We start from the raw sequence: 26,744 nt of genomic DNA, 5'->3' as shown, positions 1-26,744 counted from the left end.
ACACAAAAATGGCTCAAAAAAGTAAACATCAAACATAAAAAGCCTGCAAATGGACAAGGCCCCATTCTATTCTATACTAATCAGACCAAAGTGCCAATACTTTCTTTAAATTTTAGAAGTCATATTTTAAGAGAAACATCTATTAAAATAGTACATGGCCAGATTTCTAACTCATCACAAGAGAGGAAATACTCAATTTAAAACAGAAAAGGAAACTAATAGCTAATGGTATGAAATCAGGGAGAACTCCTCACTGCTTCCTGCCTAGAAATGTTTGGTTTTTATTCAAACATTAAACAATTTGAAGCCCTTTTATTTGCCAATCAGTGGCCTAAACAGAAGGGATATAAAGAAAAAAGCACATAGTCTGCCCCCAAGGAGGTGGGAATCTAATCTGATGACAACCCTGCCTGACCAACTAATCTGATTCATTATAAAATGTAGCAATTCCATCAGCAACATCCTAATACCTACCCCACCTTGGACAATCCCAGTGATCCTTAAGCAGCCCACTGCCCAGTGATTTAAACATAGATTCAGGCTTATTTACCAACTGTTATTTACTCTAGTTTTGCATTTTTAATCACACTATCACAAGAAGGGGCAGGACTCAATGACCTCTAATATTCTCATATTCTTGGTATTATGATCTAGTTGTCAGAACATTTGCTCTAAAATTGTATATAACTACACTGAGGTTCTAGTACTGCCTTCTGATTTCACAGGTAAAAGGTATTTCAAAAATCTCAAAAAGAGGGATCACATCCCTATACCTTCAATTCCGATATTCCTGATGGAATAATACCTAGCCCACCAAGAAAAATTTTAAATGAAAGAATGAAGTGTGACTATTATTACCTCACTTAGTAAGGAAAAAAAAATCCAAAAGGTGATACTTATGGAAACAGATTTTCCAAATAAACTTTGCTTTAATAGGCAATTTCCTGTTTGAGTAAATGTACTATTAAACTTATAGGAAAAAAAAAAACCTATAGGAACTTGTCTAGAATATAGCTATAAAGTCCAGCTACATTAAGTGCATGGTCCAAAACAGAACAGGAGGTAATTCCCCTCACAAGAAAATATTTAACCTAACTATAGCTGGCCATTCTTACTAGAGAGCCGCTATAAAAACTGGACTCACCGTTAACCTCCAGCTTTTATTCTCTATTCTTCACTAATTAATAGACCTTCATTTTTCCTGTTTCCTAATGAAAAAAATAAAGACCCACGGCAAGAAAAAGACAGCTGGACTTGTGAAGTCAGGGCTCATTACAACCCAAGCAATGGACTTGATCAGGATGCCAGGATCACTGTCCTACACCCTAGGGTCCAGAGGGCTGCTTCCCTCCCATGCCAGAGCTTGGCTACCAGATCATGGCTCGTTAGCATGCTAACAATTCCCCCATTAGCCGCCTTTTGCCCCAAATGCCCAGGAGTCTCACCAGCCTTCCAGACCATAACGTCATGGAGCCAGAGCTTTCCTGTCCAGATGGTAACCTTGTTTCACAAAGTCACCAAATTTTCTCATTCGGCACCTTTTTTAGCTTCTCAGTTCTTTTATCTGGGACTGATTTGGGTACTAAGGAATCTGGTTTTGTAGGAAGCAACCGTACTTTTAGGAATTCTTTTGCAGATATCTCTGTAAACTGCCCATTTCCTAGTCTGTTTTGGTGTTGGGCATGGTTTCTAAGTGATCATAAATGATAAAGAACTATAAGGGAAAAAAATAAGAATAGCTGAGGCAGTAACAACATTCGGGGGGAAAGGGCACCTACAACAAACCATGTAAAGGGAAGGGCAGTGTGTTGTCTTTGGCTGAGCAGGCTATTTTTCTCTGGGTCTAAACTCTCCCCAGTAGCCTCAGTCAGTTTCACTAGCATTAACTGTATTATGAAGATAGAGAATCAGAAATCCAGAGTGGACAGATCCATCAAAATCAGGAAGTTGGAGACTGGGTCTAAGTGACATGATCTATTGACTCTGGTCAAATAATTTGCCTTATCTTCAATTGTAAATTAAAAAGCATAGTCCCATGCTTACTTTTCTGAATTACGGTGAAGGTAAATGTAAAGTGTCCTCTAAATTTAATTGTGATACTACAATGACACTATTTTTCTGTTCCTTCCTTCCACTCACTCATGTATACATGGACTCAAATGCACTTATTCACACACCTGATACCCAGGTGCCAGGTACTATCCTAAGAGCTGAAGGAACCAATACGGATGAGAAACAGGCCATGAATTAAGATGACAACAGTCTAACCGGGGAGACGGATGAGTAAGAAGTCAATGACAATATGAAGTGGTAGGAATAAGGACAGAAAGACACGCAGGGATCTCTGTGAACCAAAGGGGCAAGAAACACAGACCAGGTAGAGAACACAACAGGGAACTCTTATACACAAGGAGAAACACCTAAGCTGAATCCAGAAGAAAATGCACAGGGCCATGACATCCTGGAACTGGTCAACATATATACGTGGGCAAGTCTTACATGTGACTATCAATTAAAATCCATGGACTTTTCTGTAAACATATCAATGTGAAATGTGTGCAATGGAATATCTCATTTATACTAATGAAATATTACATCTAATGCTGCATTCATCCTTCCTATTTTGAATCTAAGGATATCTTTATAAATCAGAAAGTGCCTTGGAAATCATAAAAACTATCTATCACACACTGGATGTCTAACTTCATTCAGGTTAAGCTATCCTTATTATCTTACGTCAGTATCCAAACTAGTTTAGGTTAGCAAGTACAAAAGAGAGTTTAATATTTGACCTACACCATGATTTTATATCTAAGACCAATTTGGAAACACGGAAATTCACATTCGCAGTTAATTTTATAATGAAAACAATATTTACATCTTCTGAAACCAAACCATCAAACACCGTAATTCAGGGCACACTAAAATTATTATTATTCACTAATATGGTCATATTTCCATTCTTAGACATAGTCACCAAAAGCATCCTGCTATTATTCTCTGTCCTCTGAATATCTTTTTAAAAGACACAAGTAAGTATTTCCTGAGTTTTCTTTCCTTAAATTAAGCACTTAATAAAATGACTAACAAACCAAAAATATCTATTAACATCTACTTTCTACCTGCTTAACTCTTTTTAGGAAATCAGTAATTAATTTAAAAGACATATACAACTATGTGTTAATATTTTCATTATTTTAAGGACTTCAGGATTAAAAATACCTGAAGAATTATCTTTAACATTTTATTTAAATTTTTTATCAATTTGTTAGCTTTTTCCTTTATCACCAAAATATAATTTTTATAATATTATTTTAATAATATAATTGATGGACTGAAAATTCCTTGGAGTAAATTATTTCTTATATAAAATCTGAAGTTTTATTTCAACAAATTTTATAAGGAAACAGCGAACATTGTTTTTTAGTATATACTTTCCCAAATATGTTTTTTTCCCATGAAATTCTACCATCTACCATACTCTCCTACAAAGCAATATTTTGCCAAAGGGCTTTTTAAATACATATTATTTTTGGTCTCATCTTCTCTTTTCTGCCTTCTTCACTCTGGTAATTTTGTCATTCCCTTGATCTCTGTTATCTTCGTTGCAAATACTCTCTCATAAATCTATACAGCAATTCTATTTTTTCAACATGATGAATCTCTGAATAAGACATTTAATACGCTTCATTAAAAGAAAGAAAAAATATACACAAAAAGGTTAGTCACTAATATTTTCAATTAGATGAACACTATAGCATAACTGACAATACAATAAACACCATCTAAGCTATCTTGGCAATTAAATAAAAACCCTTTCAAGAAATCATGGGTCAGCTTTTATTATTGAATGGTGCTGGGTGATTCTGTACCTAAATACTTCAACACATGCCCAGCTAATCTGACATGTTTTCTCAGTTCAAGTGATGCATCTAAACAGTAAGCTTACTTGTTTTGCTACCTGTATGTAACCTCTATACTAATCTATTCTAAGTATGATTCACATATATTTTTGAGCTGATATATCCTCTCAAAAGAAATTCTGATGTTTTGAGGAAGTATGTATTTCACTTTATAGTAATCATCATTATTCCAACTCGACATTTCATTGCTTGACATTTTATCCGTTATATTTTTTCTGCTTGAGTTTATAGAGTTATAAAACTTACATATAAATCCAAATATTTGTGAACTAGTGTTAGGGTGGTCTTCTATTATGAAAATAAAAAAATTCCAGCAATGAATATTTTAGGTTTCCTACTTCCATTAAAAAGGTAAATACCAGCTTGAGAGAGGCATACATTTCACATATGCCAAAAAAAAAAGTTACGAAACTATTATTACTAAAATGCATGCTTTGGATTTTTTTTCCAAGGAATAGTCATGAGATATGGTGATATACCTTCTTTAGCCAAGTCCATTTATGAAACAGCTGATCAACGTTTGGAGAGGTATGTTTATTCAAGGGGCTTTTCCCTTTGCAAATCTAACTGGCCCATTCAAGAGTAAAAACCACAATCGGGCTTGTGTTGGTTCCATGTACTGCTCAACTGAGGCAATGCAAACAACTGAAGGACTGTTACTGAATAAGACAATCAACAATATGGTTAACTGAAAATTAAAAGTGATACTCCCTATTTCACACCAAATGTAGTCATTTGAAATAGTCCCATTCAACAGCCCAAAAAGGAAGTCAACTGCCAATTATCAGAAAGCGCAGATTAGCATTCAACTTCTTAATTACATAATTAACTGAACTAATTAATTAATTGAATGAGATTTAGTCTTTTGATAACATTTCATTTCCTCTAGCACATGTTACTTAGATATTCTCAAATGAGAAATGTTTTAAAATGAAACATTTATCAAAGTTCCAAATGTAGTAGCAAAGAAAAGTATACTTCAAGTTTATACAGAAAGAAAGCAACATGGCGGTTTTTTTTTTTTGAATATGCTATGTGCCCAGCACTATTCTGGAAAATGGGGTATACAAAGATGAACAAAAATTGGCTCTTGTTTTCAAACACAGCTTCTTTGAGTTGAGCTTGCTTCTTCACACTATTTGCAACAGAAAAACACTATCTATTCAAAAACCTGGCAACATTATCTCCTCTGTGAATTCTTACTTGATGGCCTGTCCTCCTGTGATGCCATGGCACAAAGTTGAGCATCTGTCACATTTATTCAGTTATCAAACAATTATTAGGTACCTTCCTACTAGGCGTCAGGCATGACGATAGGTGCTGAGACTGCAAAGAGCAACAGGGAAAAAAAAATCTGTCCCTGAGGAAGATCACAGTACAACCATAACAAGTTAGCTTACCACTCACGGCACATAGCCTAACTCTCCTGGGAACACCAAGACTCACATATCTTTATATCACCAATCCCTGGCATGCAGTAGGAGATCAATAAATGCCTGCTAAAAAGATCTTTAGTTGGGAAATTAGAAGACCAGGTTTGACCGCAGAATATCATTGTGACAACATGGGCCTCACTTTTGCCATCAGACAATGAGGTGGCTGCCACTGCACATGTGATCTTAGGGTCTACTGGTACATAGGCAAATATTCTGATTTTAAGCGACAGAGATAAATATATTTAACAACCTCAGGATGTGCCTTAAACATTTTCAAGCCCATCGGAGCTATGATTAGTTCAATGGCCAGACCTATGCTGGAATCACATCTTGAAACATTATTGTTACCATTATTGTGGAAATTACTTTCTGATTTTGATATATTGAGTTCTTTTCTTGTCTCTCCTTACCCATAGAAGTATAATTTGGGTCTGCTGTATTCTTTCAAAGGAAGAATTGGCAGGGTGGTTGCTGTTACTTAGGATAAGTATATAATCTCTTTGACTTTCTCTTGTTGGGCAAACTGCCCAGGAAATATCAATTTTTTAGAGCTACAAATATGGTTTTAATAGATTCACAGATTTCAAATTATTAGAACTCAGAGCACGTCTCTCCCAGGGTGAGCTGATAATTCATAACAATCCATGTTAGATGCAAAGAAGATGACAATGGATCAATCTGTATATGAATAAGTTGACATAGTGGTTTACTGCTCCTCCTATCTCTACAGCCTTCCCACAATTTTCATATGAAGAAAATGCCTCAGTATATGGCAGCTGAAATTAGTCACAGTATCCACTTTGGGGACTGAGGAAGACTTACTGTAAATCAGCCACTCAGAAAGCACATCTGAAATATTTGGGATTATAATGGAAAGCATTTGCCATTCACTCAAAGTGACCAACCACAAGAAAGAAAACTGTTTCTGAAGAGCCCACAAAGGGAATCATTTTCCTTATAATCTGATACTCCTTATCTCTAGATGGTATATTCTATCATATCCTAAGACTACATTTTACCCTTAAGGTATTAAGGTAACCTGACCTCAGATCATCCACTGTCCAATTTCCACAGACCAAGAGAAAGTTCTAGCAGAGTAAAGTGAATTCTTTCTTTATTGAAACAGTGGTGTCTATTAGGAATTGGAACTGAAGAAGGTCTCACTGGATAACAATTCCCAATGTACTGACAATGTTAACAGCTATAAATACATATTAGAAAAAGCCTCCCTATTGTTTTTCCGCATCCACATTTTATCTTTAAAAAATATAAAGATAGGGCATTTCCTTAGGGCATTACTGTATGTCAGATACCGTGCTATATATTTCATTTCCAAGATGTCTCTTGATCTATCTGTACAGAGAACCTTCTCTTCTCTACCACCCTTAAAGAATCATTTCCATGTGATATATACATATATATTTCTTTTAAAAATAAGAACAGCAAGGAAGGGACAAAATTGGATAACACAGGAAAGAAATTAAGATCAGTTCATCCATTTATAAGCAGCAAAAGATGTTAGAAATTTTAACTGCAGCTTAGACTGATGGTAGGAAACTCTGATATTGTTTCATCTCTGCGTGAACCACAATAGTAGTTAACCTTTTAATTTCTTGGCCAAGACCCCAATAAAAAGATTTAACTACAAGAAAAAAAGCACATAAAATAATTGTGTAATTCAGCTGCTTTTGTTAGAAGTTGGTTGTGGAGGTGCTGAAGCACCCAAACTGAATCTTCTGCCAAAAAAATACTGCAGGTACATATATATTTCGATCCCATTGGAGACTATTTAGTTTTTCCTTACACTCTTCTCTAACTCTTCACTAATCAATCAGACGTCATGGCTTACAAAAGAGTTACCTATATCTATTGAGGGCCAAGGGTCCATTCAGATTTGGGTCAACTTCTGAAGGTCTGAAAGAGCAGAGCTATGCAAAATTATTTTGCTTTTAAGAAGAATATTAGGAGTGATTTAACAGTTTACAACTCTTCCCCATTCTAATATCAAGGATACAGAATATAAATAGGAGAATGCTCAAACATGTTTTGTGCTTCAGTATGGATACTGCAAGGGACTCAGGCCCATGAAAGAGAAATGGTATTCCAAGGTCACTCTGGCCCTAATAATGATCAAAGACTAATTTTCCAAGTGTTATGCTATAATTATTGGAGAAAAATCAAATAATTCTGTCATTAACACAGAGAAGAGAGGGCACACACCTAAACACACCCAAAAAGCATACTACAAAACACACTGAAACAAATAAAGGTTTTGGAACAGCAAATACCCCAGAGGTCTCTACACTTTCAGACCCAAATTATAAACAATGTATGGGTTCCTCCCTCCTGTTCCAGTGGCAAACAACTTTCCCCATCTATTGTTAATAAGCATCTTATTCTAAGCTTGTCTCACATACCTCCTGCTTCATGACAGCTCAGAAAAAAAACAGAACCACATGCACAAGCCATAAGTGTGATGCTCAGGGGGACAACTGAACAATGGACAGTAACAGCTAATAGGTAAATGTTCCCTCCCTTCATTCTCTGGGTAGACAGTACTGAGATACATCCAAGAGGCATCTCAGAAGGCCCCAGTGAGAACCAGCACCCATCAGTAGTAGCACTGATCACCTCAATAATTCATCCCTGTATTGTTTTATTCCCACTTTTCTTAGTTTATCTCCCAGATCCTTCATTCCTACGGGGGAACCTTCTCAAACAAATTACCTTCATGAAAGTATCTCCGTCAGGATTTATTTGCACAGGGGACCCAGTTCCCAAAAACAGATATTTAAAAAGTGAAGGAGGAAAGAAGGTAGTTATACAATTTGCAGTAAAAAGGAAAAGTGAAGGGGGAGATGAGGCAGATACATAATTTGCAGGAAAAAAAAACATAATTAGTAAAAGAGAGGGACTAAGAAAAAACATAAATGGTAGAACATTCATATCAAGAAGCACAGGCATTTCTGGGGTGATGTAAATGTTCTAAGAAATGATCATAATGATAAATATAAAACCATGTGATGATATTATGAACCACTGATTTCACAAGTATGGGATGTTCATATGTTAAGAATGTTTGTGTGTGCAGTGAATAAAGAAGTATTTGCAAAGTCCCCTGGGGGAATGGCGAGAAAGGGCGAAAATTCAACTTCCCCATTTGGATAATTCCTGATATTCTCCTAAGCAATGGGGACAACTAAATCAACAAGCCAAGCCCTCAATCTTGGGGTTTGTTCATATGAAACTTATCCGCAAAGGATAGGCTAAGCCTATTTAAAATTGGGCCTAAGAGTCACCCCCAGAGAACCTCTTTTGTTGCTCAGATGTGGCCTATCTCTCAGCCAACATGGCAAGCAAACTCACTGCCCTCCCCGTCTTTACATGGGACATGACTCCCAGAGATGTAAACCTCCCTAGCAATGTGGGACAGAAATCCTAGAATGAGCTGGGACCCAGCATCAAGGGATTGAGAAAACCTTCTTGACTGAAAGATGGGAGAGAGAAATGAGACAAAATAAACTATCAGTGGCTGAGAGATTTACAAATAGAGTCGAGAGGTTATCCTGGAGGTCATTCTTACGCATTATATAGACATCCCCTTTATAGTTTAAGGTGTATTAGAGAAGCTAGAGGGAAGTGCCTGAAAATGTAGAGCTGTGTTCTAGTAGTCATGTTTCTTTAAGATGATTGTATAATGATACAGCTTTCGCAATGTGACTGTGTGATTGTGAAAACCTTGTTCTGATGCTCCTTTTATCTACAGTTTGGAGAGATGATTAAAAATAAATAAATAATAGAGGGAAGAAATGTTCAAATCAATTGGGTAGAGGGAAATACTAGTGGTCAATGAGAGGGAGGGGCATGGGGTAAGGTATACAAGAGTTTTTTCTTTTTATTTCTTTTTCTGGAGTGATGTAAATGTTCTGAGAGATGATCACGGTGATGAATATACAACTATGTGATGATACTGTGAGCCACTGATTGCACACCAAGTATAGAATGTTCATATGTTAATAATGTTTGTGTTGTATGTTGGCTGATTTTATTAATAAAAATTTTTTAAAAAAAGAGTGAAAGAGCATCAGAGTGCCAAAAAGCTTTAACAAAAAATTGAAAAGATGGTTAACACACACAAAAAAGAATGTTCGTCATGCTTGTATGTTGTTTGATTTTATCAATTAAAAAATATATATAGACAGCCTATGCTGAAACCATACTCTTCAGGAAAAAAAAACACCCAAAGATGCAAATCTTCAAGTCTTTACCCAAATCACCCTCCACCTTCAACACCAGGGTCTACCTACAGAGTCAAAGCAGAATTTACCATCTGTTCCAGCCATGCATACCACTTCTAAACAGAAACAACGCATATTATTCTCTCAGCGCTTTGAAATCTGCTTCCTACCAGTACTGAGAAGCAAGATCTGGTAAAAAAGTGGTGGAGAGCGTTCAGCCCATCATTAATCACCTATTCAACCCAGAAAGTGTCCTGCTTCACCATACACCTGGGCTCCAGTTGGCAGCTCCCCTAATTTCAGTATTAGATTGATAGTTATCCTAAAAGGCTTCCAGGAAACAGACCTCAAACTCCACCAACACTATCTGTACAGTTCAACAGTGACTGAAAATCCAAGTTGATTAATCCAGAACAGAGTCAAGTTAACAGTGAAAATTCATCCTTACATGTACGTATTGTGAGATGGTCTTATGCCACTGTTTCCCTCATTAAGCAACTCTGAACAACCGGTTCATGGTGATTGGTCTGAAATCTTCCAGTGGTTACTAATTCACAAAACCACAGAAATAATACATACAGCCAGGGATATTGCTATGGAATCATAGATTATCACTGTTAAAAACAGGGAGATCTATGGAACATCAATGAAAAACAGACAAAAAAACCTTTAAAATAATATACCCAAATATATCTGATTCGACCAAGATATGTTTGCCATCAATGCTAACCAATAAAGGAGCAAAAACTACTAATTTTCAGGAAAAAATGAATCACTATTAAGACTTTTAAGATGTTGCATTCATAACCTCAATGTACATGATTCTAAAAGGAAACTCTCCTAAATCCATTCTCCCTACAAGATTAAGTAGGAACAACAAAGTCCAGCCACCAAACTTCATTCATAAAATTATATAAGAGGGCGTCACCTGTGACATTTTTTCTTTTGCAACTTAACAGTTAAATTATTGGAAGGCCATGTCAAATTCTGTTGCATAAGAGAATAATCAAATAATAAAGCAACATTGGAGAAAGGTAAATAAAATGCACAATTGATTTAATTTACCAAAATCAAAGTTTTCATTTTAGGACATTAAAATAGAAAATAACAATTTAATGTGGCTGGGGAGTTGGCTGGGGGAAATGGGAAGGAAGAATGGAAGCAAAGTAAATAAAAGTACAAAATGCCAAAATTATACACCAAATACTGGATAATGACACTAATAATTTTTTTCTGCACTTAAGATTTCTCATTTTATGTTTCTGGTTTCTGCTCTACAGCTGACAGGAATGCTTTCCATTTCAGACAAAAGATAAGGAGTGTTTTTTTTCATGTGTTAGACATGGACTTACATGATTAATAGTTATAAACAAAATTCCTTTGCACATCAAAGAAAAAAACTTTTGTTTATTCAAGACATTCCTAATGGCTTCATTTATAAGTAAAATTTTGCCTTTATTTGGGACCCAGAAGTACAGCATAGCATGGCTAGAACATAGCAGGTAGTTCTCATAATGAATTTTGCACAGTTTGAAGAAATTAATATTTGAAAGTAGTGTATTATTCCAGGGTCAGCAGATGAGTTGTTCAAAAAGAATAAAAATCCCACGGAATAAACTGAGATTCAAAAATAAGTGGGGGGGAACATTCTTGCTAATTAAAATTTTCAGTTTTATGGTCTTCTATATACACAAATCCCAGTCGAGAAAAGCCTGCAGGATCAGGCCTGTACCAAGAAAAACTATATCATCATCACATTAATTGTATTATTACTTCATACTGCTAACCAGCCAGGTTTATACAGAAGAGATTGAATAACAAGATAATCTTATAAACAATGCTCATTTCAACAGTATACCAAAAAGTTTGATTTATATCAGTGGCTGTTCTAATTAATTATGCATCACATGCTTTAATTTACACAGACACCTACACTGGGAAGAGATAGACATATTTTTTTAATATCTTGAACTTTGAAACGGGTTCATGTTTAGTCTTCGCAATGTTGCTGTTTTAGTTCCCTTGCACTTCTAAAATGAAGTGACTGTTAAAATACCTTGCATTAAAGTCCCCTTGGGGGAATGGTGAGAAAGGGGGAAAATTCAACTCCCCCAAGTGGAGAATTCTTGATATTCTCACAAGCAGTGGGGACAACCAAACCAATAGGCTGAGCCCCCAATCTTGGGGTTTGTTCATAAGAAACTTAACCTTGCAAAGGATAAACTAAGCCTACTTAAAATTAGGCCTAAGAGTCACCCTCAAGAGTCTCTCTCCAGCCAATACAACAAGCAAACTCACTGCCTTCCCCCTCCCTATGTGGGACAATGACTCCCGGGGTGTGGACCTTCCTGGCAATGTGGGACAGAAATCCTACAATGAGCTGAGACTCAACATCAAGGGATTGAGAAAATCTTCTCTACCAAAAGAGGGAAGAGGGGAATGACATAAAGTGTCAATGCCTGAGAGATTTCAGAGTTGAGGGGTTATCCTGGAGGTTGGAGGTTATTCTTATGCATTAAATAGATATCACCGGTTTAGTTAGGGTGTAATGGAGAGGCTGGAGGGAACAGCCTGAAAATGTAGAGCTGTGTTCTAGTAGCCATGTTTCTTGAAGATGATTGTATAAATGATACAGCTTTCGCAATGTGACTGTGTGGTTGTGAAAACCTTGTGTCTGATGCTCCTTTTATCTATCTTATCGACAGACGAGTGGAACATAAAGATTGAAAATAAATAAATAACAGAGGAAACAAATGCTAAAATAAATTTAGTGGACTGAAATGCTAGTGATCAATGAAAGGGAGGGGTAAGGAGTATGATATGTATGAGTTTTTTTCTGTTTTTTTATTTCTTTTTTCTGAATTGATGCGAATGTTCTGATAAAAGATCATGATGATGAATATACAACTCTGTGATGATTTTGTGAGTTATTGATTATATAACAAGAGTGGAAGGATTATATGGTAAGAATGTTTGCGTTTGTATGTGGTTATGTTTCATAAAATGATTATGGTGAAGAATACACAACAACTATGTCATGATATTGTGAGCCACTGATTGTATACCATGTATGGACTGTATGTTTGTGAAGATTTGACAATGAAAATATTTAAAAAAAAAAAAAAAAAAAAAAAAAAAAGGACCTTGCATCAAAGCTGAAGCACGCAGAAAGAAAATATTGTTTTGAACTCAGTAACTACCATTCAGATGTTTAAATTTTTATTGGTATAGCATTAACCAGACTTATAAGGAAATCTATGCATTCTAAAGTTGTTAACCTCTGCTGACCAATATTCTAAACAAAACCTTTCAAATATATAATAATTCCACATCATTAAAGCATCAGTTTTAAACCCCTATATTTGTTTTAATGCAGTTTTTAGTGACTTAGGAGATTTTGGGAAAAAAGCAGTCCATTTGAAAAATATGTATAATTTCCAGTAACATTGAGCGTTTGTGTACCATTTTTAAACTGTACACCAGGATGCTGGTTTACAATAGCAAGTACCATGGTCAACAGTCAGAAATGGGAAAATTCCAGAGATGGGAAGAACATCAACTCATCTCAATTCCTTAATCAGAAAGATAAAAACAACATCTCCGCATCCAGAACATTTAACAATAAACTTTCAGTGGCCTCCTAGTAAAGTTGGAAGTCTAAAAGCCTTAAAAATTAAGAACATGAAGTAGTATCCTGGTGTCAGGATTACTGTACTTAAGTCATTTTACAACCTCCCTGGACAGTTTCAGTGTCGGGATGAGGATGTCTTGTTTACTTATTTAATCAGGCAAGCAAAAAAAAAACTTTGTACTTGTCTTTGATTTAAAACTTGTATTTATTATTAAACAAATGTTTATTTGTAAGAATGTAATACAATAACAGACGTCAGCCACATTATCTGTTTTAGATTACAAACTCCTAGAGGGCAGAGTTTGTAAACTATGTGCTCAACTTGCATTTTATAGGATGCAAGCACAGCACCATACTCAAAAAAGGTACTTTGCCATCAAAACTTAGAAAGGAATTTAAAAAGGGAAACTGTTTTACATAAAATCAACATTTTTTTTAAAGGCACCAATTAGATGGTTTTTATAGTAACAATACTTCAAGGGACTCAGTCTGCCTCAATGCTCCACAAAACTGGACTGGTGCTGACTGAACATAAAAAGTAGCACTTTTATGTTCTTAGGCAATTTCATTCTTCAGAAGTCTGTAACGGCATTTTTCTTTTGAAACGGGATTATTTAGATGGGGCTATTTCCACTTCCTAATATTCAAGAGTCAGCCTCCAACAACACCTAACCTACTAGCATGTCACACTGTGAAAAATGAGGAAAAAGCCAGACCGAAACATTCCATTTCTTTGCACCAAGTCAGCTCGGTTGTGGGAAAAGTTAAGTAACTTTCTAAGATGAGAAAAACTTAAAACACTTATATAAAACTTAAGTTCTAAAGCAAAAAACAAAAAACAGACAAACAAAAAAAACCCTGTAAACAATGTCCTGAAGGCTCCGAAGCATCAGAAATAGGGAATCTCTTACTAGCTATATAACTTTGGGTAGGTTTCTTAAAATTTCTGGGCCTCAGTTTGCATATCTGTAAAATTAAGAATTACAGAACTTCAGAAACATTCCAAATTTACATTTTGAAGGCATATGAAAAAAATACTGAGTGTGTTTGATCAATGTTTATTTGTAAGAACTTAACACAATAACAGATGTCAGCCACATTACCTGTTTTAGATTATAAACTCCTAGAGGGCAGAAGCACTATTTAAGATTCGGTTATTTACTCAAACAAAAAGATCTTTTCACTATTTTGTGTGTGGGGATGGGGACACTATGAGTTCTAAATGTTAATTATTGATCACTATTTTCAAGAACATATTCAACAGAATATAGACAGGTATTCTTTATCAACACTTAAAAAATACGTGTATGTGTAATGAGATATACATGTACGTAAACACAAAACCCATGCACATTCACACTCACCCATCCATACACATGTAATACTCTATTCAAACCAAGAATTCAGATACCTCCTATTTTCTTCTATATTCTTCCTTCTTCTATGAAGCTGCTATGGCTATGGCTTACAAAATTATATAAAGTATAATTAAGTATCTTATTCAACTTTTCTCATGTTAATACGGGCATTTTCCAGCATGAACAGCTGTATTCAGTTCTGAAATCCAGATAACATCCTCTTATAAACACAGTGGCATTAAATGAAATGCCAAATGTAGTTAAGTTCTCAGGTCACTCAACCAAAGTTTATTCAATCCATAATATACTTGAAATATAGAATTCAAGATACAGGAATCCAGAAATTTTATGCTACTTATATAGAGAGTAACAATAACAGCAGTGGAAGAATGATGAGGATCCTAAAAGTATATAGGGGCATCCAGTCCACACCCCATCAAAATAAATAAATAAATAAATAAATAAATAAATAAATAAATAAATAAATAAATAAATAAAGATTAAAAAAACAAAACTTAAGTTCATGCAATTGCTTTTTTTCTATATTTACTAACAATTTCAAAAGAAAATCTCAAGCACTGTCGAATGTACTATCATTTTCCTCTTTTTCTAACTGTTTGAGAAACAAATGCAGTACAGAATGCAGTGATTTCTTTCAAGTAAAGAAAGAAAAACACAGTTATCTTGCTCCAAAACTTTCTACATTCAACTAGGAGTTCTTATTCTCAGGAAGAAAAAATATATATTACTGTTTTAAGATGAGCAATATTTAAATAGTCGATATGTGAAATTTCTTCCTAATTTCTATCCGTTTAGCTAACAGAAGCTATGAAACTACATTTATATAATACTGCATTCTCTAACTACTAGCTATGTGATAGAGAGTGTGTCTTACATGCACACTTTGTCTCTTCAATCTTTCCAATGGTATCAAGAAATAGGTTTGAAGTTTTCCTGTTATATTTCCTCAATTAAAATAAAATGCAAAAAATAACAGAAGCGATATCCTAACCACTGGTTACTCTATAAAACTTCAGTGAAAACATGCCTGACGTCAGGAAACTCTAGTACTTCTGAATGTCCTCCTCTCATGTCAGGAGTAAGACAGGAGATTCTAATTCGTAGGCACACATTTCTGGCTTATATTCAGCCATAGCAATTCCATTCAGGAGTCCAGGGAAAAAAGATAACTTTTCTGGACTCCTTAAAAAAAGCAGAACAGCTAATCAAGTTTCATTCATGTTCTTAGGGAAAAAAAAAATCCACCAATTGTCACTCAACTTCATGTAAAAATCAACATTTTTAATTTTACAACTTAAGTAAATGTGAATATTAATCTTTTAAATAGTAGCAGAAAAACTAAGACTATAAACGAAGAAAAGAACTCTGGTTCATGTCTATGCTATGAACATATAAGGAGGATGAAGAACAAGAAACCAGTTTTCAAGAGTAATTAATAGAAAAGGCTGAGAAAGAGGTGAGAATAAAAGAAAAGAGAAAAAGGGGAAGAAGAATAAAGGGAACACACGGCAGGGAAAAGAACAAGGCAATGAGGCAGAAAGAGCACTGAGAGAGAAAAGGGAGATGAAGTTGTTGTGAACTGGCTCTAGTCCAATACTTGCCAGTTCTCTGAGCAATCACCTGCGTCTAGTTTTTGATAAAGGGATTACCTCCTCTCTAACAGTTAAAAAAAATTTTAAAAGACGTTTTCCGTCCTTCATTTTGCTTTATTTTCAAATTAAAAATTTCCTTGTTTAGCTTTAAATAAAAGTTCAAGTTTGAAAACTCTGCTTATGGGTAAAGGAATGACTTTTATTTTAGAAGTGTACCCTGGAACCTACACATCACTGCTCAGCTCAGTGTGCAAAACCTCAGAGTTGCCCCAACATTCCAAACCTGACAGTCTTTCCTTTGGAAAGATATAAGACTGCCTTTTTCCATAATGCCTGAGAATTACTACTGAAATCAGGGTTCACTGATTGTGTAAAACCTTAAAAAGACGCCTATATGCTTGAAAAATTTAGTGTCCTAGTAGGAATTATATATACCAGGGATCTCCTGTCTCTATAGAGAGCTGTTTTTAATCTCAAGAAAATAACATGGATGTGTCCGAAACATAAGAAGCTGTCAAAGGAAGATTCACAGCAGATCACTGGAGAGAAATTGTCATCCAGCTTGGAGTCTGTGGGCAGACGGACGGAACCTAACATTGTACTCACAGTCAGACTCTACAAACAGGTATAAACTGAGCATCAATTCAGCCTGGCTTAGCATGCTCTCAACTGTCCCCATTCCCTTTACTGGGGGCTTCCCTCTTTCTACACACCCACCTACCCATCCTCTCTCTGCCCCAATAAACCAGAGAGGCCATTTACTATAGTCCTTAATATCCTAAGAATTATTTTATGTAAAAATTCACTAAATAATATACCATATTCAATATATTGATTCTTGAGACTATAACTCTGTGAAGCAGTTCAACACTATGTCATCACTACACAGCAATTCGTTTCATTTACAGTATCTGTTTCACTTCTACTCAGGAGCTAATATAATTCAATTTTTTTCTTTTTTTTAACTGCACACAGGCTGCTAGACACATGTGCATGGCAAATGGAATCTGAACTTAGCTTAACAGCCTCATTTATTCCTGATGGTTTAAATTATTTCATCACAATTAATGACACCCCCTCAGCTTCCTGTGCAGCACTGCCAGATGTTCAGAGACCACAAAGCCACTCTCTTCTTTGACGGCTGGTGACAAGTCGTCCTCTGAAGGACGTTCCCTAGGTGCGCAAGCCGGATGACACCTCCATAGTGTAGCACCTCTCTGCCTTCCAGAGTAACCATGGTGAGGAAAAGGCAGGAAGGCATGAGAAACCAGCAAATGCATTAGTGAGAGCAAATTATGTGAAGTGATCTAAACTCACAGGAACTTGGCTCCTACCACAGGAGTTCCCAACCTTGTTGTTTTACGAAGGAGTGCTTCGCCTCCACCTTCCCCACACTGGCCCCTACTGCAGCACCTACCGTGGCATTAGTCCTCGGGGAATGCTAAACAACAATACTAACGTGAACATTTCCAAAGGGACTTTTTCTGGGGTTTTGTGGCTTTGCTGGGGGTGAGGGTGCTGTTATTGTTTAAACTTAACACCATCATCATCATGAGCATCATTTTGCTTTTGAGTGAATAGCTTGAAATTAATGTCTACCTCTTCAGTGGTAATTATCTTCTATCCAGCTACATAAAATCTTCCAATAGAAAATAACAATTTGGCAATTTGTGGTAAACAAGCTTTCCCCCTTTTCCTTAGGTTCATTAGGATTTATTATTTTGGGTTGGGGGACTGATAGCTTTTTGTTTTTATTGTTGTTAGACTTCTTGTTGTTATTTTAAAAGAAAATATTGATAGGACTTCACAACTCTTTCTATTTTTATTCTAGTAAGGGAAAAGCCACAGTTTACCTCTTCCCTTAGTAACACGGAAAATAATTCTCCTCAGTGTAGATTTCAGAAATCTTAATGCAGATATTCATTGAAATGTCACAGAAAAGTATAAATTCGCATAATCGTAAGTAGCTAAAAGGAAAGCAGAAATAGTACATACTCTTGCATTTTTACAATAAGAATCCATTGCTACTACTTTAATTTGGAAAGCATTTCCATCAACTACAGAACATGTGGCAGACATTTTATGGATTATTTTTTAAATGTTTAAAAAAAATGCTGATCTTACTCAGGGAATAAGGGACCTTTGGTTTGCCAAAAAGTGTAATAGGAAAACAGAAAGGCCACCTGTGTCAGCCCACCCTATAGTCTGAACATGAGCTATAAAGGCGTTTTGGAAAATATTTTTAAACTGAGATGAATAAAGAAATCAATATCAATATATATTCCAAGCTGTTGCAAAAGGCTTCTGTGCATGTTACTGTTTATGTGTGTGGTCTACACAGGCTAATTTCAGATGCTTCCAAAACTCAGTGTACTTTCTCTCTTTTATAAACCATTTGATATTAAAAGTAGGAACTCATGCATATCAGCTCTGACAATGGTCGGAAATACAGGATAAGTTAATCAAGCCAAATGAGTTGAATCTTCTCCCTCATAGATGACTATTTACATCTTGAATGACTACTTAATTTTACCAGACACTCCACATTTAATATCTTAAAGGTTTATTAAAATTACTGGGAAGTCCTATGAAAATTTCTGGTCTAGTTTTTATCAGAATTGGGGCGAGCAGAGGGAAGTTGGATTGGTGGCATAGTTGTAAGCAGGCAGACAACAATAGGAAAACTCATAGCACTCCCTGAGTTACATCAAATTTTCCATGCATCAAAACTAAAATGAAATAGTTCAATTACCAAGAGGTAGATAAGTAAAATAAACAACTAATTTCATACAGTAAAGTTGGGACAGAGTCATATGGACCTCATTCTGTTGTCTCCAAACACTTTATCGGAGGGGGAAAAGGAGCTGAATAAACTTTAAACTCTCATGTAGGGATGTATTGCCTTTGTGTCCCTGGCAGATGTGGAAAGGAGATGAAATGGGCAAGGGAGAATCAAATATCCCATCGCTGCAGGTTTGCTGAGGGAAAGAGCACTGCAAAGATCTCACATCTGGCAATCATTTGTCAATGGCTGGAAAGAGAACGGCAGGAAACTTTCTGGCTCTTGGAGAAGATGAAAAGACAAAAACCATGTGTGTGTATGCGTCTCTCTCTCTCTCACACACACACACACACACGCAGACACACAGACACAAGCGCGCGCACACAGGATGGTACAATGACTACTAAACTTATTCTCCACCACAACCCCCCACCCTCCAATTTAATGATCTTCAGATATACTCTACTCCATGGTCAAAACATGCAGTCACTTTACTTGTTAAAGCTGCAGTGTATGTACATTTTTCAAATAAACCCCAGGGCTGATGTTAGAAAATCAAAATCAGTCAAGCATAGACCGCCTGGTACTTTGGGCAGGAATCCTTGCGGTTTAGTCAATAAACAGAATCTGAATGAAAGACACCACAGTAACCAGACAGTAACGTTTTGAATGGTTCTTAACCTGAAGTGGGGTGGGGGGGTGTGTGTAGAGGGGCAGCTCTAGTGACCATGGATATAAAGCGACTAGTCCACACAGATTCCTCTACCTGCAATACAGCTGTGACTGGCATAGGTCGTTTGCTATTTCCAAAAGAAAAATTTTTTAATGGTGAATTTTTATTACAGGATGTTGTAAATGGGTTTGAGAAGGGAACTTTATTAATATTTAAATAATCATACCTATTTAATAGGTTGGAAAGGGGAATCTCAGACTCTGTTTAGTCCATACTGGAGATAACAATATAAGGAATTTATTGCCCTCCTTACGAGTTCATAAAAATGACCAGCTTTGCAAGAATAGATTTATCACGTAGTAAGTTTTCTAGATACCCTTACACAAAATTAACTTGTCCCCAAATCACAGTAATGTAAATCTGTTCGTAGTGGTAGATAGCTTTAAGTGGGCAGCTTTTGGTTCATCCTTACAGTGCAATTTAACCAGCAGCAGCCGCCAAGCTTATCCCTGTGATTCCATAAGTGAATGCTGCAGGTTGTTTAATAACCTGGCAAATTCACAGTAGCTTGTCAAATTATTACAGGAACAGTGTCATCACTAAACAAGCCTGATCACGGTTAATTACAATGCAGACCAGAGAGCAGCCACAATTGTTCATTAATTACAGGAAGCACCTCATTTAAATTTTATGGAAATTTACACTCGCACCCTGGTATGTCTGGAAAAAAAAGTGATCCTTCATGCATTCACAGAAGAAAGGAGTCTGTGGTTTATGAAACATCACGGTAAATTGTGCCTAATCTGATACTGAAATATTGGTGCATTGTTTACTCTAATTTTCTAAGCACTTCAGTGGTGAAAAATATCAAGTCAAACACTACATCTTGAATTCTCAACCAAGAAATGAACTGTGATGGGTTAACTGTAACAACTAAATACATAATGAGGCACAGTTAGACTGAGAAAGTAACTTCTGTCTGATTAAAAATAAAATATCTAACACCAATTAAGAAAAAAGCTAAACAAGAATAATTCTTTACAATAAGATGATTATATACATGCAAGTACAATGTTTTGCTACTACACATAACCTAACCAGGCAAGCTAAAGGAAGTACAGAATTTCACATCTACTTCAAAAGCCAAGAAGAAAAATAAAGTTGGAAAGTGAATCAGTCTTGATTTCCAGTTAGTTTTCCAAATCAAGCATATTAACAAAAATCACAGAAGTTGCCTTTGCAAAAGTCAAGACTCACAGACTTCAAGGATGACAGTCCTTTAAAACCAAAGATATATTCAAGGAAGAATGTTAAATGAAAGTTGCTAAGAAATCTCCAAGTTTAGGGATAAAAGGCTAAGTGTTAAAAGGAAGGAGGTAGGAGCAGGAAGAGTTTCCATCAATCATGAGAACTCATGTCAGCTAAAATATAAAAGTAAACCAGATATGGAGGCTATATGTCTGAACAAAAATCCTTCATAAGAAAGGATATAAACAAACCATTGCTCCTAAATTGAGCTATACAAGAGGTTATTCTCAGAATCAAGAAGCCAAACAGCAAATCCTGTTGCGGTTGTAATGTCTGGTCCTGGGGGGAAGACCACAACCCAAGCAAGAAAAGTATGTGGCTCTGGTAAGTTCTATAATGAGTGAGTTCCCTAGATATATAGATGAACTAAAAAATAAGAAGTTTCTCATTCCTGGTTTTCCGGGGGGGGGGGGGGGGGGGGGGGGACCAGGATACATGCCATGGCAAAAAATGAAGTCAAACCTAAAAACCAGTTCTGAATTGTTACCTGTTGAAGAACATGTTCAGTGTCAAGTTTCTTATGACCCAGATAATGTGGTTATTTACCCAAATATTTTTAACTGCGATGGAAGCCAGATTTAAGAAGGAAGGAATACCATGACAAACTCAGGGATCTATCCTGTAACCACTTTTTGAAGACTGCTTTGAAAAGTACTGCTTTTTTATTTCTTTGCTTTGTATATATGTTATACTATACAATAAAAAAAAGAAGGAAGGGATAGAAATGCTCAAGTTGGCCCCAGTTAATTCACCATATTCCACTCAGTTTGCCAAAACAGTACTGTGAGATGAGGAATACAATAAAATGAAAGCCTCTTTCTTTCTTTGCTCAGGAATTAGGTCTTCTTTGCAAGACCGATGCTGAATTCTTAAGTTCACCATCTATTTACCTATCCACAAGCAGGGTTTCATTTAAACTTTTAAATATAGATTTTTCCCTCTTGGTATGTCAAAATAATGTGCTCCAAAGGTCTTTTTCCATTTTACATCACACACTAACATCTGCTAAACCCATTTCTTTTTGCATCATAACTCAAGGTTAAAAAGCAGATTATCCAACAATAACCCATGACAGACTGTTCCAGGTGATGTGTTTGAAGAATATCACTTGTTCCACCCAAAGAGGTCAAGGATCACCCTACTCACCACAAAAAAGTCTTTCATCACTGCATTTGCGTGTCACATACAAGCTGTTAGCTTTCTAAAACTGGGAAATGCCTGAGCATGTCTCGTATGTGTCACACCTGCTTTTCTCTTGTATCCCAGCCATGCACCACCCAGACAGCACCAGCTTGCGGCACAGTAGAGCTCATGTGGTCTTCCCTAGGCCAAGAGCAGGTGTGCAAGAGATGGCGTTTCTTTCCATACCATAAAAGTTGAAACCTCCTCCTATAACCCCTTCCACCCTCATTCCCGCTGTGAAGAAGTCAACTCTAAAAACTGTTCTCTTTTATCATGTGGGGTGTTCTAAATCAGTAAAATGTTTTAAAACTGAGCTCACTGTGCTCATCCATAAACCTGAAAATTTAGACAATGATGCCAAATGAAGGTCCTAAAAAAGTAAGCGTTCGCTCATACTAGGGATGTCATCCATGTTTTGAAATCTCAGCTGTATCTTGGTATCAATGGCACACACATTCCTTAATAGTAAAAGATACATGAAAGTGGAGACATATCTTTGGCCAAGATGTCATGTTTATATTTTTAATGTGTAATACACCAAAGAGCTTTTAATGCCTCAGGAACACAGCAAATATAAACTGAATTCCAAGGCAATACTTTTATTGAAAAATGTACTTTGTTAAGAAACTTATACTACTGGGCATATCTTCCAACCCATGAAAACAGAAGAAACTTATCATCAAGTCTTACTTTCCTTTTAAAGAATCCAGCTGTTTTCCTGGTCTAGAACACCATAACTCAGGAAGCAAGACTTGGTCCCCTTCTATCTCCAGTGTTAAGCACAGTGATTAGATTAGGACATGATAATAAGAAACACAACAGGACTAACATTGATTGAATGACTGCCATGTTCCAATTCCTGGGACTGCTGGACATGCACTATTTATCACTTAATGCTCAGAATCACCCTGGTTGGTAAATCTCCATTTTGAAGCTGTGAAAATTGAGGTTCAGTTGGGATGAGTGATTCACCCAAGGTTGACTTGTATCTACGTAAGTAGGCAGCCTTCAGAGACCATGTTCTTATCCACTACAGTAAAGGACCTTCTGCTGTACAAATGCTACACATTGGTCCCTCTTTCACACCTGTCTCAATGGTTGTCCTTCATTGATGGCAGTGAAAAATCTGTATGGCCTTCAGAGGTCTCTGCGGCTGTCACACCACCCCCAGTTGATAGAACAATAAGACTCCAACCTGGACTTCCAGCCTCTGGTCTGGCTCCTCCAGGTTTGGGCAAAAGTCTGCACCCAGCACTCGGCCAGCACATGCCACTGGAACCTGGGGGAATACGGCCAAGTTAGATGCTGGGTGTGGAGGCTGCTGAAAAACTAACACACTCACACTTCACCCAGGCAGATGCAGAGAAATCCCAGCTGCAGGTCTGAAACAGTTTACCACGGCTTGACACGTCTTTGAAATCAGTATGTCCAATATATTGTAAATATTATCAACCAGGCTTATTAGTTACCAGATGGTAAAATCCAAAAAGGAAAGAGCCACCTAAATTGTGTCAACCCTCATATCCACAGCGTGTGGGACAAAGGCATTTAGAAAACATTTGTGAACAGGAGGAAGAGGTAGAAGGGCAGGTAAAAAGGAAGGAAGGGGAAAGAAAGGGAAGAAGGAAACATGGAAACACAGAATCCATGCTTCACATGCTTTTTTACTCTGTCCCTTCATGTTTTTTTATCCAGGGATTAAGTAACTTGGATGCTCTGGCTCCTAAAGTTCATTTCAGCTCTTAAAAAAATTAGTTCAGATTTACTTTTCCTATTCCAGTATAGGCTAACATAACTTATCTATACTTCTTATTTACTATTATTTATACTTATCACCTTTAAATTAAAGAGGCATTTTTATAATTTGCTCTAATAATAAAAACCAGCAGTAATATCAACCCAAACCAGCTGTAACTTAGTGAATGTTTCTAAATCTAGAGTTCTACCTTGAAAGCTATCAAGGTTACCTTACCAAACTAAGGTTACCTATTATAATTAGTCAATATCACCCCTAAATACTTAATTTATTTTAAATTTTCCAAGATGAATTTAAAAAAGATTTAGCTTCTTCTAACCTTGTTTTCTACTTTTAAAAAATCTCTCTAAATCTCTACTCAACATTTTTAAAACAGACTATTTTCACTACCTTCCTGTATGTATCTGCACTGCTCAATCCATAGCGTCAGCTTCAACTCACCTACGTCTTCTTACCCTAATAAAGCCTTCCTTTGGAATTTGTTTCATTTATTAAACTCCGATTAAGGTCATCTGAGCTAATCAATTTTCTTTAATAGAGATCAGTTTACAGCAAAAGAGCTGCCTTAAAAGCTGTTCACCATTCCCTTTGTCTGATAAATCAGTTCACTTCTCCCAATTTTGAAAATTTTCAATAAATTCCACTTTGCAAGTTTATTAGTGAATACCATTAGTATATAAAAAACACAGTCGTGTTTGGTATGTAATGGTATATAAACACAGAAAGAAAGAATACACATTCTTTCTTTCTGTATGCCAATAAGGTGAAGTGAACAGAATACCATCTTATTTCTTCAGTGTTAGCCATCCTTGACCCATGAGTTTCATCAGTGGAGCCCAAAATAGAAAGGAAAGGGAGTTCACATTTACTGAGCACTTACAATGTGCTAGTCACTTTACCTACAGATTAACCCTTTTTTCCCCAACAGTCTAATGGGATACAAACTTCTTTTTATAAATAAAAAAATTGACTCAGAGTAGGAAAATAGCTAGTTTTAATGGGATATAAACATCTCCTTTTTATAAACGAAATAATTGACTCAGAGTAGGAAAATAGCTAGTTTAGCGTCACACAGCTCAACAGTTGCAAAGCCCAGATTCAAACCTAAGAAATGAGAGAGAAAAGAAAGACGAAAACTATTTCAAAGAAGCTAATTAAAAATGTAATAACTGTATTCAGTGGCATCCATTCCAGAGACATTTGCTGGCATTTCATATAAAACAAACTACAAGGAAGAGAATAAAGGAAATGAAAGTGTTAACAGAAATTAAGACCTACGATTTGCTCTTTAGTGAGGACAGCATAACCAATGTAAAGGAAATTTAGCCTCTAAATTTGAGGAATGAGAAAGAAATGGAGTATGGAGAAGAGCAGAGACACTGTGCACTTGTGCGATGTCACATAAGGAGTAACACTCAATGTCAACCCTCAGCTGACATATGGAGGGGCACTAATGAGTTCTGCAACAGTAATTTTCCCTAAGGGGCAATGGAAGAAAATTTTTTAAAAATTAATCATAGAATACTCCATGTATCAAAATGATAACCCCCAAAAAAGCTTTCTATAAAACCTAAATAAATCTGACTACTTAACTGATTAAAGCAGAGTCCATGAGCCAGAATGTATATATTTCAAATTAAATGTACAGTAACACCACAAACCCTAAGCTTCTAGCTCTTTTTTACCCTCACAGTCACTAAATGCATTTTATAAAAACTCTCACAAGAAAAAGAGAAAGTTAAACAACTACAATTATTCTCAATTACAACTTTAGACATTCAGAAATACAACAGCTTCTTAAAAAATCAAAAATGGTCTTGTGAATAACCTGTGAGGAAACTATGCCAGGCTACCAATACGTTTCGACAATCCTAATCACAAAAAATGAACTAGTAGAAAAGTGGATGTTACACAGATTTATAATCCAAGAATTTCTGAACTGAAAAGTTCCATAAGGAACCATGAAAGGTGAACTCCCATATTTTAAAGGTAAAGAAGCTGTATTCAAAGAAACTAAGACATCGCAAAACAAGGTGGTAGCAGAATCACGATTAAAATCCACAGGTCCATCCTAAATCACAAATTTTCCCTTGTTAATAGAATAAAACCAATTTAAATAGAGCAATTTGAAACTGTGAAAAAAAACGATCAAAGAAGTCAAGTCTGCTTTGACCACAATTATATTTGTAGAAGGTAATAATCTTAATCACCTCAGAAGACAAAAACACAAATTGAAGCTAAACTTCTAGAGTTCATTTCCAAATGCATATAATCTAATTTTATTACAAAAAATAATAATCCCACAAAATCTCCTACCTTCACAACAACTGCTGGAATATCTTATTTCAAACTTTGTTTTGTTTTGTTTTGTTTTAGAGCTAATTTGTTATTTTGGACCCTACAAACTGAAAATGGTCACTTTTCATGTTGAATTATCATGCATCCCAACCACTCTCTCCACATATCCTCCCCAGAGATGGTGATGTAGGATTGGGATAGGTGTCCCTCGCCCATCTCCTACCGCAATTCCCCTTCAAGATTTGCTTTTATATATACTTAAAGAGAAACTAGAGCTCTAGAAAAATATCTGATTCCTCTTTTGTTGCTGCTGTCCTGGGAGGCAGTGCTATAATGGCTGTATTTCTAAGTTGTTATCCAAATATTCACAATTAACCTGCACAACAAAACTGCACGTTCACCAATGGGTTCAAAGTCTAATGGCACCCCCTTTCCCCACCCCGTCCACCACAAACAGTGTCGTCAATTATCAGATTGGGAAATTTTTCAAATGGAAAGATAAATTAACTGTTTCCTAATACATCAAAAATGAACCAAGGAAATACA

General features: G+C 36.1%; 1 protein-coding gene across 19 annotated transcripts in view; it reads right to left on the bottom strand.

The window, feature by feature from the left end:
- Window positions 1-26,744, bottom strand: part of BNC2 (basonuclin zinc finger protein 2) — a 406,556-nt gene that overhangs the window by 220,485 nt on the left and 159,327 nt on the right. For 13 of the 19 annotated variants that reach the window (XM_077148114.1, XM_077148113.1, XM_077148115.1 and 10 more), the window contains one exon: window positions 23,340-23,423. The exons of 5 other annotated variants lie outside the window; for them this stretch is intronic. In XM_077148114.1, coding sequence (XP_077004229.1) covers window positions 23,340-23,423 — 84 coding nt within the window. One more of the 19 variants, XM_077148112.1, reaches the window with a different exon arrangement.

This window comes from Tamandua tetradactyla, chromosome 2, assembly GCF_023851605.1.
Source record: "Tamandua tetradactyla isolate mTamTet1 chromosome 2, mTamTet1.pri, whole genome shotgun sequence".
Lineage (NCBI taxonomy): Eukaryota > Metazoa > Chordata > Mammalia > Pilosa > Myrmecophagidae > Tamandua > Tamandua tetradactyla.
The sequence above is the reverse complement of the archived record's forward strand: the minus strand, read 5'-3'. Positions and strand labels throughout refer to the sequence as shown.